The sequence below is a fragment of the Mustela lutreola genome, chromosome 7, assembly GCF_030435805.1.
Source record: "Mustela lutreola isolate mMusLut2 chromosome 7, mMusLut2.pri, whole genome shotgun sequence".
Lineage (NCBI taxonomy): Eukaryota > Metazoa > Chordata > Mammalia > Carnivora > Mustelidae > Mustela > Mustela lutreola.
In genome coordinates this window covers 57,859,608-57,875,990 of record NC_081296.1, presented here as the reverse complement: position 1 = coordinate 57,875,990, position 16,383 = coordinate 57,859,608, and the positions used below count along the sequence as shown (strand labels likewise).

Here is a 16,383-nt window from a genome sequence, read left to right as displayed (position 1 = left end):
ATGTTATGACCACCCATGTGCATATTTTTGGGTGAATGTATATATTCATTTCTCCAGGATATATACTAGTCCACATGGGTTGCCATGACAAAATACCACAGGTTGGGTGGCTTAAACAATAGAAATTTATTTTATCATAGTTCTAGAGACTGCAAGTCTAAGATCAAGGTGTCAGCAGAATTGGTATCTGGTAATTCCTCTTTTCTTGGCTTGTAGACAACTACCTTCTCACTATATCTTCAACTGGCCTTTCCTTTGTACATGCACATACGCAGGGGTAGTATTGCTGTGTTTCTTCCTTTTCTTATAAGTACTGTAGTCTTATCAGATTAATATCCTACCCTTATGACATCACTCAACTTTAATTACCTCCTTAAAGACCCAAGATACAAATGCAGTTGCATTGGAGATCAGGGCTTCAAATATAAATTTTGGAAGGACACAATTCAGTTCCTAACAATACCTAAGTAAAACTGCTAGATCATGTGATAATTTTTTAAAGAATTTCTGGACTGTTTTCCAAAGTTGTACTATTGTATAATAATACCAGCAATTATTAAGAGTTTCAAATTCTCTCATGGTTCATGGTTCACCTCCCCTTCCAATTTCCCTCAAATCCCTTCTCCTCTCCATCTCCCCTGTCCTCCATGCTATTTGTTATGCTCCACAAATAAGGGAAACTATATGATAATTGACTCTCTCTGCTTGACTTATTTTACTCAGCATAATGTGAACCATGAGAGACTATGGACTCTGAAAAACAATCCGAGGGTTTTGAAGGGGCCAGGGGTGGGAGGTTGGGGGAACCAGGTGGTGGGTATTGGAGAGGGCATGGATTTCATGGAGCACTGGGTGTGGGGCAAAAATAATGAATACTGAATGCTGAAAAAATTAAAAATTTTTAAAAAAAGTGTTTCAAATTCTCCACATCCCAGCCACACTTGTTATTCCGTCTCTTCCTCCACTCCCTCTCATTTTTATTTTTTTTTCCAACCTAGACATTATGAAGTAGTATCTCATTATGGTTTTGATTTGCATTTGCCTAATCACTATTAGGCATCTTTTCATGTAACTATTGACCATTCATGAATCTTCTTTGAAGAAATGTCAATTAAAATCCTTTGCCCTGTTTTTAATTGGCTTAGTTATTTTTTATTCCTGTTGAGTTTTAAGAGTTTTTTAAATGCTCTAGATACAAGTGTTTTATCAGATAAATGATTTGCAAAAATTTTCTTCTATTCTGTGGGTTGCTTCTTATTTTTCTTGATAGTATCATTTGCAACATAGAAGTTTTTATATTTTGATGAAATCCAATTTATTTCTGTGTGTCTCTTTTTCTTTTGGTTTGGTATCTAAGAAACCACTACCTACCCCAACATCACAAATACTTATGCCTGCTTTCTTCAGAGGGTTTTACAACTTTATCTCTTACATTTAAGCCTATGAACCATCTTGAAATAATTTTTGTATATGGTCGGAGATAAGGGCCCAACTTCATTCTTTAGCATGTGGATACCCCATTGTCATAGCCCCATTTGCTGAGACTATCTTCCCCTCCCCTGCAGTAACTTGTCTCAGCACTCCTGTTGAACATTAAACCATAAATATAAGGATTTATAAAATATTCCATCTAACAAATATTCCCAAACATGCATACAACATTATTCACCAAAATAGACTGCATTCTGGGCCATAAAAGCTTCAACAGTTTCAAAGAATAAAAATAATGCAAAGCGTATGATCAGACCACACTGAAATTCAAGTAGAAATCAGTAACAGAAAGACAACTGGAAAATTCCCAAAGATGTGGAACTTAACACACCTCTTTCTCTCTCTCTTTCTCTCTCTCTCTCTCTCTCTCTCTCTCTCTCTATATATATATATATATATATATATATATACATTATTTTCAGCATAACAGTATTCATTGTTTTTGCACCACACCCAGTGCTCCATGCAATCCATGCCCTCTCTAATACCCACTACCTGGTTCCCCCAACCTCCCACCCCCCCGCCCCTTCAAAACCCTCAGATTGTTTTTCAGAGTCCATAGTCTCTCATGGTTCAACTCCCCTTCCAATTTATCCCAACTCCCTTCGCCTCTATAACTCCCCTTGTCCTCCATGCTATTTGTTATGCTCCACAAATAAGGGAAACCATATGATAATTGACTCTCTTTGCCTGGCTTATTTCACTCAGCATAATTTCTTCCAGTCCTGTCCATGTTGCTACAAAAGTTGGGTATTCATCCTTTCTGATGGAGGCATAATATTCCATAGTGTAAATAGACCACATCTTCCTTATCCATTAGTCCGTTGAAGGGTATCTTGGTTCTTTCCACAGTTTGGCGACCGTGGCCATTGCTGCTATAAACATTGGGGTACAGATGGCCCTTCTTTTCAATACATCTGCATCTTTGGGGTAAATACCCAGGAGTGCAATTGCAGGGTCATAGGGAAGTTCTATTTTTAATTTCTTGAGGAATCTCCACACTGTTCTCCAAAGTGGCTGCACCAACTTGCATTGCCACCAATAGTAGAAGAGGGTTCCCCTTTCTCCACATCCCCTCCAACACATGTTGTTTCCTGTCTTGCTAATTTTGGCCATTCTAAGTGGTGTAAGGTTGTATCTCAATGTGGTTTTAATTTGAATCTCCCTGATGGCTAGTGATGATGAACATTTTTTCATGTGTCTGATAGCCATTTGTATGTCTTCATTGGAGAAGTGTCTGTTCATATCTTCTGCCCATTTTTTGATATGATTATTTGTTTTGTGTGTGTTGAGTTTGAGGAGTTCTTTATAGATCCTGGATATCAACCTTTTGTCTGTACTGTCATTTGCAAATATCTTCTCCCATTCTGTGGTTTGCCTCTTTGTTTTCTTGACTGTTTCATTTGCTGTGCAGAAGCTTTTGATCTTGATGAAATCCCAAAAGTTTATTTTCGCTTTTGTTTCCTTTACCTTTGGAGACATATCTTGAAAGAAGTTGCTGTGGCTGATATCGAAGAGGTTACTGCCTATGGAACTTAACATACTTCTATTCTACACATGTAGCAACAAAGCAATCTCAGGAGATTTTAAAAAACTGAAAATAAAGTCAGTATTTATTCCAGTTCATTTTAAACTGAAAATAAAAATACACCTCATCAAAATTTGAGAGATGCAGCAAAATCAGTAATTAGAAGGTTTATAGCACAATGATGTGGATAGAACTGGAGGGTATCACGTTGAGTGAAATAAGTCAATCAGAGAAAGACAATTATCATATGATCTCTCAGATATTAGGAATTTGAGAGCCAGGGCAGGGGGTTGTTGGGGGGTAGAGAAGGAAAAAATGAAACAAGAGGAGATCTGGAGGAGACAAACCATAAGAGACTCTTAATCTCACAAAAAAACTGAGGGTTGCTGGGGGGTGGGGGGTAGGGAGAGGGTGGTTGGGTTATGGACATTGGGAAGGGTATGTGCTATAGTGAGTGATGAGAAGTGTGTAAGCCTGATGATTCACAGACATGTACCCCCGGGGCAAATAATACATTACATGTTAATAAAAATAATTAAATAAAAAAGAAGGTTTATAGCATTAAATACATCTATTAGAAAAGAATATATAAAATTCATTGTATAATATTCTACCTTGGGAGAAAGAACAATATCACTGGAGGGGATTTACGCTAAGTGAGGTAAATCAAGCAGAGAAAAACAGTTATCATATGGTTTCACTCACATGTGGAACATAATACCACAGAGGACCATAGGAGAAGGGAAGGAAATCTGAAGGAGGAGAAACCAGAGAGGGAGACAAACCATGAGACACTAAGGACACTGGGAAACAAACTGGGGGCTCCAGAGGGGAGTGAGGAGGGGGTAACAGGATTTTGGATATTAAGGAGGGCATGTGTTATCATGGGCACTAGATATTTTTTTTTTAAGTTTTTATTTATTTATTTGACAGAGAGACCACAAGTAGGCAGAGAGGAAGGCAGGGAGACGCGGGGGGGGGGGGGGGGGGGGGAAGCAGGCTCCCTGCTGAACAGAGAGCCCATGCCAGGCTTGATCACAGGACCCTGCAATCATGACCTGAGTAGAAGGCAGAGGCTTTAACCCACTGAGCCACCCAGGCGCCCCATGAGCACTGGGTATTACACACAACTAATGAATCACTGAATGCTACATCATACATGCTGGCTAACTGAACATAACAAAAAAAAGTTAAAAAATTAAAAAGAAATGTGACATATGTAAATAAATAGGCTAAAACAAGCAGAAAAAAAATAATAAAATCCAGAGCAGAAATCAATGAAATTGCAAACAGAAAAAAATAAAATCAATAAAACAAAAGTCCTTCAAAAATATAAAAAGAAAAAAATATATAAAAAGAATTATTAAACTTCTAGCAAGGCTAACCAAGTTTAAAAAAAAAAAAAAAAACAGAAGACATAAATGGACATTAAAAGAACAGTGAAGAAACTCTGTAAGTTTATGTCCACAAATTTAATAATTTAAATGAATTGAACAAATTCCATAAAAGACACAAACTATAATTCATACAAGGAGAAATAGATAATCTGAATATATCTATATCTATACCTCTAGTATCCTTAAGTGTGTATCTACTATCTATAACTATATAAAGTAAATTAATAACCTTTTAAAAACACAATCAACAAGTTCAGATGATTTTACTCATGAATTAACAAATAAATGATACCAACTTTCCACATGTATTCCAGAAAACAGAAACAAAGGGAATATTTCCTCATTCTATGGGCTCACCATTATCCTATCCATTAACAGGAATGGCCAAAATCCAAAAACTGACAATAACAGTTGCTGACAAAGTTTCAGAGTAACAAGAACTGCCATTCACTAGCCATTCACTGGGAATGCAAAATGATATAATCACCCTGGAAGAAAATCTGGCAGGTTCCTTCAAACTACACTTAATTATACCAAACCAGGAAGCAACTGCACCCCCAGGCATTCACCAAAAACGTATACCCACAAAGAAAACCTGCACACATATGTTTACAGTAGCTTTATTCATAATTACCAAAACCTGGAAGCAATGAAGAAGTCTTTCAGTAGGTGAATGGACATCAAACTCTAATACACTTATACACTGGAATATCTTTCAGTAACAAAAAGAAATAAGCCCTCAGGACACAAAAAACATGGAGGTCAAGTCATTAATTTCTGTTGACAATAACTCAGGGAGTATTGCCACCTTAATAGTATTAAATCTTCCTTCAATAACATGGGATCACTATTTATTTAGATTTATAGTAACTTCTTGCAACAGTGCTCAAGCAAGACTCAAGTCTTGCTGTTGTTTTTTTTTTTTTGATGTTGTTGTTGTTTTGCTAAATTAAATTGTCAGATTTTTATTCTTTTTGATGCTGTTGTAAATGGAATCAGGATGCTTTTTATTTCTTTTTCTTACTGAGGAGTAGAACTTTCAGTACAATATTAAATATAAGTATAAAGAATATTCATCCTTGTCTTATTCCTCATGATAGGTAAGCCCTGACTATTTCAGCACTAGATGTAAGGTTAGAAGTGGGTATAGATGCCTTTTATCAGGTTGAAGAAGTTCCCTCTTATTCCTAGGTCTGTCTGTCTTCCTTCCTTTCTCTTTTTTTAAGATTTTTATCATGAAAGAATGTTGGAATTTGTAAAATGCTTTTTTGATATTTATTGAAATGATCATATATTTTTGTCTTTATTCTGTTCATATGGTAAATAAGACTAAATGATTTTCAAAGTGAAATTAACCTTGCATTCCTGATACACATGGTCATGTATTTTTTATGTATTACTGGATTCATATTACTAGTATTTTTTTAGGTTTTTTTTTTTGTCTATGTTCATAAAGAACATTGATAGTTTTATTTACTTGTGACATCTTTGACTGGTTTAAGTCTCAGAGTAATACTGGCCTCATAAAATGAGTAGGAAAGATTATTTCCTCTTCTTTATTTTTGAAATTCTCTTCCTCCATTATTACCTTCTTTTGTGCAAAATATATATTTTTATACCATTTTAATTCACCTTTTGTTTCTTTTGATATATTTTTAGAGTTATTTTCTTACTGGTTTCATCTTAATCAAGTGTGGAGAGCACGTATTGTATGGAGTACTGGGTGTGGTGCATAAACAATCTTGGATCACTGAAAAAATAAAATTAAATTAAAAAATAAAATAAAAATCACTAATCTCATAAAAAATAGTATTAAAAAACTTGGCTTCAATGTACCTCTTTTCTCTCCCTTCTTTATGTTTTTATTGTCCTACAAATGACATCTTTATACATTTTAAACTCATTGACACAGTTTTAAAATTATTGTTTTATGCAGTTATCTTTTGAATTAGGAGAGGAAAAGAATTACAAGTAAATGTACATTTATATTACCTTCATTGTTTATTCTTTATTGGTGTTCTTTAGGGTTTTTTTTTATTATTATGTACAGTTAGCCAGCATATAGTACATTGTAAGTTTTTCTTTTTTAAGATTTTATTTATTTATTGGAGAGATACAGAGAGAAAACTATAGAGCACAAGTTGGGAAGAAGGAGAAGGAGGCTCCTCACAGAGCAGGGAGCCTGATATAGGGCTCAATCCCAGGACCCTGGGATCATGACCTGAGCCCAAGGCAGATGTTTAACCGACTACTCCACCCAGGCACCTAAGTACATCTTAAGTTTTCGATGTATTGTTCAATGATTCATTAGTTGCATATAATACCCAACGCTCATCCCAACATGTGTCCTCCTTAATACCCATCACCCAGCCACCCCAACCCCTCACCCTTCTCCCTTCTGTGACCCTCAGTTTGTTTCCCTGAGTTCATAGTCTCTTGTGGTTCATCTCCCTCTCTGATTTCCTCCCATTCAGCTTTCATTCCCTTCCTCTGTGGTCCTCCATTCTATTCCTTATGTTCCACATATGAGTGACACCATATGATAATTATCTTTCTCTGCTTGATTTATTTCATTAAGCATAATCCCCTCTAGTTCCATCCATGATGGGTATTCATCGTTTGTGATGGCTGAGTTATATTCCATTGTATATATGAACCACATCTTCTTTATCTTTACTTTTTTACATAGATTCAAGTCTAGTCCTTACCTTTCTACCTGAAGGACTTCTTTTAACACTGCTCGTAATGCAAGTTTGCTAGCAACAAATTCTCTCCATTTTTGTTTGAGGGTGTCTTAATTTTTCTTTCTTCTGTAAAAGAAAGGTTTATTAGATATAAGATTACTGGTTGACAATCTTTTTCTTTCAGTCCATTTGAAAATGCCAATTCACTCTGTTTTGGTTTCTATAGTTTTGAATAAGAGGTCAGCTGTTAATCTTATAAGATCACTACTATGGGACGCCTGGGTGGCTCAGTTGGTTAAGCAGCTGCCTTCGGCTCAGGTCATGATCCCAGCATCCTGGGATCGAGTCCCACATCGGGCTCCTTGCTCAGCGGGGAGTCTGCTTCTTCCTCTGCCTCTGCCTGCCATTCTGTCTGCCTGTGCTCACTCTCTCTGCCCCCCTCTCTCTCTGATAAATAAATAAAATCTTTTAAAAAAAGATCACTACTATGTGATGAGTTGTTTTTCTCTTGCTGTTTTCACAATTTTTTCAGCCTTCTTTCAAGAGTTTGACCGTGATGTGTTTAGACTTGGATCTCTGAATTTATCCAGTTGAAATTTATTAAGCTTCTTGGATGTGTTGATTCATATTTTTCATCAAATTTGGGGTATATTCAGCCATTATTTGAGTATTTTCCTCCTCCTTTTTACTTTTTTATCTCTTTTTTCATTCTTGGACTCTCATTATATGTTGATATGCCCAATAGTATCTTACAGTTCTCTAAAACTGTTCATTTTTTTTTTGCTTTTATTTCTCATGTTGGATAATCTCAATCTATTTTTAAATTTGCTGATTCTTTCTTCTGCCTACTCAAATATTCTATTGAACCCCTCTATTAAATATTTCATTAGTCACCGTACTTTTCAATGAAGAGTTTCCATCTGGTTCTTTTTTATAATTTGTATCTCTTTATTAATATTCTCTACATGGTGAGATATCAGTCTCATAATTTCCTTTAATTCTTTAGATATAATTTTCTTCAAACCTTTGAAGTTGTTTATAAAAGATTAAACTCTTTGCCTAGTAAGTCCCCATCTGGACTCCTCTGAGGATAATTTCTAATGACTGCTGTTTGGGGGGCTTTTTTTTTTTTATTTAAATTCAATTAGCAAACATATAGTACACCATTAGTTTTTTGTATAATGTCCAATGATTCATTAGTTGCATATAACACCCAGTGCTCATCACATCTATGGGCCATACTTTTCTGTTTCTTTGCATGTCTTTTTTTTTTTCATCTAAAATTGGATATTTTAAATAATATAATGTGGCAACTCAAAATTCAAATTTTCCCAACTTCTGCAAGTATTGCTCTTGTTGTTTCATGTGGTTGTTCTGAAAACTGAGGATGCTATTTGTTTCTTCAATGACTTTTGTGTGTGTGTGCTAACTCTATAAAGTCTATATCATCTGTTATATGTAGCTCCTGAAGTCTCTGTCTGGTTAATGTAGTGGTCAGATCATAATTACATGGAGATTTCTTTAAACACCTTTAACCAAAAAGTTACTCACCCTTCGCAGAGGGGCTCTGTATTAGGACAAAGCTTCAGGGTTCCAGCAGTTTATAACTCTGCATTAACTCTCATTTTCTACTTGAGTAGAGCCTCAGATGCAGCCCCAGGTAAAACATAATGGCCTTCTTAAGTCACACAGCCCTTCACATGTGTGTGGTCTTCTAGATCTCCAAGAATACACTAGGATATTTCAAAGATCACTATAGACATCTCAGTCCCCAGACATACTTTTTATGTTGTTGTTGTTGTTTTCTTTCCAGCTTCCCATTTATCCCACCTAATAACACTGTCCCAAACAGCTGCAATGTTAAACAACTGCCTTCACTATTTTCAAAAATATCCTGGGATAGCGCTTTTCCCACTGATCAAACTCTGATTGAGGCGAAATAACAAGTCCTACAAATGCAGCTTTTCTAGGCAGCTAGACGATGAGCGGAATAGTGAGAGTTCTCTGGTGATGAGGTTTTTTGAGGAGTTACAAACCCAGTCTTCCCTCTCCAGTGACTGCTAGTCTGCTGGTTTTCACAGATACCATGGTTCAACGCTGCTGGTTTTTAAGGTTAATGGAAGGGGGGATGAGAATAAGGCCAATTAAAATGTCACAAATTTCACTCTTCTTACCAAAATTCAGCTGTTTTACTGGAAAAAAAAATTCTTGAATTGTTGCAAGGCTTTGATTAACTTCCAGAGTTGTGACAAAACTTACTGTGATAATTCCTACTTGATGCTTTTTTGAAGGAGTGGGTTTTTGAAGATACTTACTCTTCCATTCTAGAAGTCCATTTCTAAATTTCTAACCTCTTACAATACAATATGAGTTATATAATGACTTGAATGTTATATAGTGGAATTGTATTAATAATATCATAGAAGCAAAGTCATAGCCAATTCTGCCTGTAAGGGTGAACATAAAATATAATACAAAGGTCATGGCATTTGAGTTAGATCTTGAAAAAGAAGTAGATTTATAGACATAGATTCTGGGAAAACAATCCAATAGAAAACATTAAAAAAATAGAATAAAAAAAAAAAAACAGAATCAGTCCCATAGTAATATAGGCAGAAAGTAAATTCAAAGCACTTGGAGTTCTACAATATAAAAGAGTGTCAACTAAGGAACAGTAACCAGAGAATTATAAAGATACACATTCTCTTGATCCCCTTAATTTGGGTGAACTTTAATTTGCTCCCACCCTACACTAATCTCACCTAGTTTATATCATGTTGTTGCTGAGAATCAATTCCATGCTTTCTTTTTCTTTTTGCATCATAAGACATGAAGAATGAATTATTTTACCATTTCAGCAATTTTCCAATACATTTTTCCTTTTTTTGCGAGGAATTATTCTAGACGCTGGAAATACAAAAGTGAATAAAGGCACAAGACAAAAACTTTGTTCTCATAGAGCTTACATTCTGGAGAGGACAAGAGAGTGACAATAAAGAGGTACATAATTCATTTACGTTAAGTGATACAAACAAAATAGAATAAGGAAAGGCAAGCGGTGGGTTGTATTTCAAACCAGGTGGTCAAGAAAGTGTTTTTGAAAGAGAAAGAGATTAGAATTGATGAAAGGAAGCAATATGTAAAAACCTGGGAGAAGAATATTCCAGGCAGAAAAAAAAATCTAGCATATAGACCCTCAGGATGGAGCAAAACAAGCATGTTCACAATACATTTCCTGTGTGACTGGCTTGGAGTGAATGAGAATAAGATCATTAAAGTAGTCAGAGCCTACTTGTAGGCTATAGTAAAGATGGTGAGCGTATCTTAAGAATTTATTAATGAGAATAATAACAGCAATAGTAATCATTTTTGTAGTTTGCTGCAGCAAGGGAGAATATGTCAAATGAACCACAGGACATCTCGGTAAAAACTTGGAGAGATTCTATTATATTCTATTATATATTATATTATTTGAACTTTATGTGATTTGAGGGAAAGTTCACCAAAATGGGAATCTGTTTGAGATAAGCTGCTGTCAGAAAGTGAGCAATTCAGTGATTGGCATCTTAGTTATTTTTACCTAGAATGTGGGAGGAATTAAGCAAGACGGGTTCTCAACTCTAAAGAAGCAGGAGTTACTCACACTAGAGGGGAGAAGGTGATTCTCAGTTATTTTTGTGGTTGTTAGAGTGTCCTTGTCTTTGTCTCTCTTCATATCTGATTCCAAAATGATGTTGCTTTGTCTTCATCTGTCATACTCATCAAGTAACCTTATCTGGTACATGATGCAGATATTAGGTTTGGCGGGGAAGACTACAGAATAGCACTCAGGCATTGTGTCTCTGGGCTGTATTTTTCTCTTTCTCAATAACAATAGGAAAGCCTACTTTGCATTAAAAATGTGCCAGGCTTTATATGTAAATATATCTGTTTAACAAATAAACATAATTAATCTTCATCGCAACCATATGAAGTAAATAACGTTATTATCACCACTTTAAAGATGAAGAAACTGAGACACTGATAACAAAGGGAATTTGCTCAAAATTACAGCCTTCCTGGGGACAGTTCACAGTAGTCATTCTTAAGAAAAAGTCCCCTCAAGGGCAGGTGCCAAATGGAAGAAACAACTACTCTAGAGCTACCTACTTCTCAACTCTAAAAGAACTCCCCAAGAAGGGAAAAAAAACACCAGAATTGATAGAATTCACATTCTGCTTGTAACGACTCTTTCAGCTAGCAATAATAGAGTGAGCTACCCTACATCTTCATATTGCTGTACTTATAACCACTCCCCTGTTCCTATCTGGATAAACATTTTCTTTCTTAGAATAATACGATACAGAAGATAGTGAAAGTAGACTTGGACTCAAAATTATTTTGTTCTTCTTCCTGTTCCAGATAGGAAAGTGGTATAGTCACTATTCAAAACTGAAAAGAAATATGAACTAGTACATTACCAGAATGACATCTCATTCTGTATGCTCAAGGAAGAAGAAATATTTGAAGAAACAATGACCAAAATTTTTCGGAAATCAATAGCAATCACCAAATTACAAATCCAAGAATCTCAAAGAATAAAATGTATAATAAATACCCACATGTGTAAACCCAGATGTATAATATGTAAAGTGCTATTAAACTATAGGCCAATATCTTTGATGAATATAAGTGCAAATTTTCTCAGCAAAATACTAACAGATGTAATTCAAAGCACATTAAAAGAATTATACAACATGATCAAGGGATTTATCCCTGGTATGCTAGGATGGTTCAACATACACAAATCAATACAAGTATGTAATATATATATATATATATATATATATATATATATATGGGAATACATATAGTATGCACATATTTGTGTGTCTGTGTGTAATTATAGATACATTTTTTTAAAAAGACCAAAGTCCTTCACCTCCCTCCAATTAAATTCTACAGTTTAATACTTCACTTCAAGTATCTGGTGTGGCACCATCCACCCAACAAAAGTGAGATAAATCTTGGCTTCCAAATCATAATTTTGGCAGAACTTAGTGTCCTTAGGCAGACTTGAGTGTCAAGAAAATTCTTTGTGCATTCAAACATCAAAGACTTTCAATGAATAAATCACTCAAAAAACTGGCTCTTATTCATAAAAGGATATCAATTCTCATGACTCAAAAAGTGGTGTAACCACTTAAAAGAAAAAAAAATTTCCACCTTACAGAAATGATGCTGAGAGAATAAGCAGACCTCAAGTCATAAGCCCTCATTAAACTTTTGCTCATTGATGCTTTGTAGCCAACAAAAAATTATTAACAAGAGTACAGTCTCATTACAGATGGCTCCAAACCAATAACAGAAGGAAAACATTATGAAATATGTCATCTAGGTATACCCATACCCATGTACACATGCACACATAGACATAAAATTAATAAAAATGAAAGGGTCTGAAAGTTTGCTTCATCTCTCTCAGCAATAACTCACTTGAAAGAAGAAAGAAAATTTCAACAATCATGCCAACCTTTTTTTTTTTTTCCTTAATCATGCCAACCTTTAGGGCCATCTGTTAAAACACTCTGAAATAACCTAAAGGGCTACATGCGGGGGTGTCTTCTAGAATTTTTGGCATTCCATCCCATACTCCATGTTCTCTCCTCCTGGGACTTGTTCACCATGAAATGGAATTTACTTATCAGCGTCATATTAGAAGCACAGGGTGAATGTGGGAGAAAACTTGTCATTATAAGAAGGAATGACTCCTTTCTACTCACGGAGTGAATCAATAGGAATGAGAATGAGAAATCTGATGACATGACTCTGATACTGACATATACGAGAATCTAAAACTGGTAGCAGGTTCAAAAATATGAATAAAATTGAAAGTGAAACAACAATAAATAAATAAAAAGCTCATGTCCCAGCTCAACTGGTGTCACTATAGCAAGTGCACCATCAAAAGAGTAACCTGTCCAAACAACAAAATAAACATCTGTTCTAGGAAAACCATAAGAATATCTATCTGATCACCACTAGACAAACTGAGCCCCAAAGGCCAATCAAGTGGCTCCTGAGGGAAGGGAACACTAGGGAAATAACTGACAATCTTCTCATGAATTCTCGCTTTTGGAATTCACAGAAGACTATGTCCCCTAGGGGGAATCAGACAGATTTCAGAGCAACACAGATAAGTGTCCTGTTGTGCAACAAATATGCCAATTTCTCTCCAAAGCAGTATCATATGTACAGCAATGTAAGCACTTTCTCTAGGCTGCTCTCTACCCAGGATGTCATGCCCTCCATCATGCTTGCCTTCTGCTGCAGTGAAAACAGAAGATTCAAGTCCCACCTGCCAGATCTGTAAGGAGGTAGGTTCAGAAGACATACAAATATAGGACAGTTCTTAGGTGTGCCTTGTAGCTCTGCCTTCTTTTATATGGTTGTGGAAAAAGTAGCACCTCCCATTACATAAAGAATATAAGAAGGTTCATCATTACAACTGAGAGGGCTGGCAACAGGGAAGTGAGAGAGATGAAGATGAGGAAGTATGAAAAGTCTGTCCTTATTAACCAAAAGTGCATCCAGTCAGAACCAGGTTTGTGGGGGAAATAGCATGTGAGTGAAGTGACATCTGGAAAGGACTGACAAAGTGGCTGTGCAGAGCAGGGCCCAAAAAACTTCAGCTCTCCCTGACTTTAGCATTTTCGGCTCTGCCACAGAGCAGATGATCCATGTATCTCAAGGAGGGAGAACATGACTGAACACTCCAGGGTGGTGAGTTCACTCCCACATGGCTCACAAAGCCTTGCAAGTCTCATACACAATGACCAATGAATACTTACTCCTTTTACATTTCTTTCCCCATGGTTTCTTTGGCTTCTGCATTTCTCTGAATTCCTGCTACAGAAGAATTAACTCACAGTTTGGTTTTGCCAATCATGATCTAGTCACAAAGAGGAGCCTTACAGTGAAGTGTGATGTGAAAAATTCTGAATGACTCCAATGCTTTATGTCACTAATTGCAATCATCAAGATCATCCTCAAAGCTATGGGCATTACACAACCTGGAAAGTAATGCATTTTATAACTCATACATAAATATTCTCAGCCAGAATATTTTTATTAAAGGCAACTGGATCTCCATTCTGCATTATATTTTATGAACCAATATCATCACTCAGTCACATCACTTGGGTCATTTAGGCCCAAATGATGACTGCCCCTCATTAATGGAAGGGATCCTAAAATAAATTAATAAGACCAAACTACTAACAACAGAATTGTAGGCAATTTCATAGGCTTTGTTTTGCTTTTCTCACCATGGAACTCACACAACACCTAAGTCTCAGACAAGCAAGTTTTCACAAAAATTCTCCTTCAGCTTCCCACAACAATGCTAATCTTCCACAGCTAGAGTAGGAGGGGTGTGACAAAGGGGGTGAAGAAGTGGAAGGGGAATCTTTGTCCAGAGGGACAGTTTATGGCTCTCAGCACTGTTCTTGGTTCCTAGAGACCTCTGCTTAGGAGTATCTGATGTTTGTGAGCCTCTGCATCTATCCATAACCAGAAGGACAGAGGCCTTCTAGGACACTTAAGTGACACTTCAGGCAAAACCCTCAAAATTCCTTAAATAATAGACCAGATACATTGCTCAGGTTTTCTGCCTATAAACAGAGATTTAACCTAGACCAAGGTTTTACAGAAGTATTTTAATTCAGCAGGTAGAAGACGGAGCTGATATGAAAGCCATTATGTAGGTGTCTGGGAGTTTAAATTTTCATTGAGTTAACAAACCACATCGAACACTGAAGAATAGATGGTATGTGTGATGCCTTTTGTCCAGCTGTTCAGATGACCTTAAGACACCAACACTGATCCAGAATAACAGTGAAATGCATAAAGATTTGTGTGCTGTTACCTTTCTCCCTTTTCTGATGCCTAACATTTGTGTCTCTAATTTCAAAGATTTAAGAAATTGAAATTCTGTGTCCAATAACAAGGGTCTATATAGCTCTTAATCTATAGATAAAGATACATGATGTTCATACCTACTTACATTTGTGAGTGCTGTCATCAACCTTCTCCAAGCTGCTTATCACAGAACATTCTGTCTTTTACTGTGAGAAAACTCTGAAAGAGAAATGAGAGAATACAAAGTTTCAAAGTCTGATCATACCAAGCACTCTCTGAAATTCACAGACTTCAGCAGCATAGTTATCTTATTAATCTAATGGAATAATAGAATGAATCTAAGGGAGCTAGAGATCTCCACAAAGGAAATAATCTTGAAGATGAAAGAATAAGACCACCTTTGTCATTGTCACTTTTCTTCTCCTCCCCTTAGGAAGCCATGAATAGGTCAGGAGTCAGCACAGTGACTGAATTCATACTCCTGAGTTTTCCGTGCTCCAAAGAGGTTCAGGTCATCCTCTTCATGCTGTTCTTGGTGTCCTACATCCTGACACTGATGGGGAATGGGGCCATTGTCTGTGCAGTGAAGCTGGATCGCAGGCTTCACACCCCCATGTATGTTTTGCTGGCCAACTTTTCATTCCTGGAGATCTGCTATGTCAATACAACTATTCCCAGTATGTTGAAGAACTTTTTATCTGAGACCAAAACCATCTCTTTCATGGCTTGTTTCTTCCAATTCTACTTCTTCTTCTCCATGGGTATCACTGAGACCTTCATACTTCCCCTTATGGCTTTTGATCGTTACCTGGCCATCTGCCAGCCTCTCCATTATCCTGTCATTATGAACAACCACCTCTGCATGAACCTGGTGGCCCTGTGCTGGGTCACAGCTTTCCTCTGCTATCCGATCCCTATCTATTTTATCACACAACTCCCTTTTTGTGGCCCCAACACCATTGACCACTTTGTATGTGACCCTGGGCCTCTGCTGGCCCTGTCCTGCATCCCTGCCCCTGGAATTGAGCTTTCCTGTTCTATATTGAGCTCTCTTATTATTTTCATCACTTTGTTCTTCATCCTTGGGTCCTATACCCTGGTTCTCAGAGCAGTGTTGCGTGTCCCTTCAGCAGCTGGCCGACGTAAGGCCTTCTCTACCTGTGGTTCCCACCTGGCTGTGGTGTCTCTCTTCTATGGAACCCTCATGATAATGTACATCAGCCCAACCTCTGGTAATCCAGGTGGGATACAGAAGATTGTAACCTTGTTCTACTCATCAGTGACCCCACTTATAAACCCCCTGATCTATAGTCTCCGAAACAAAGACATGAAAGCTGCCTTGAGAAAAATTCATATGTGCACAGGAATTAGTCAAAGCAAATGA

The 16,383-nt window shown here is 36.7% G+C and overlaps 1 protein-coding gene across 2 annotated transcripts; it reads left to right on the top strand.

Moving 5' to 3' along the window:
• The first annotated feature begins 13,635 nt into the window (after positions 1–13,635).
• Positions 13,636–16,383, top strand: LOC131836045 (olfactory receptor 11H6-like). Of its 2 annotated transcripts, XM_059181060.1 has the most exons (2): positions 13,636–13,646; positions 15,447–16,383. In XM_059181060.1, exons 1-2 carry the CDS (start codon positions 13,636–13,638, stop codon positions 16,381–16,383), a joined length of 948 nt encoding a protein of 315 aa, XP_059037043.1. The 2 variants fall into 2 exon arrangements, with proteins under 2 accessions (XP_059037043.1, XP_059037042.1); XM_059181059.1 differs by lacking the exon at positions 13,636–13,646 and having other exon boundaries at positions 15,439–16,383.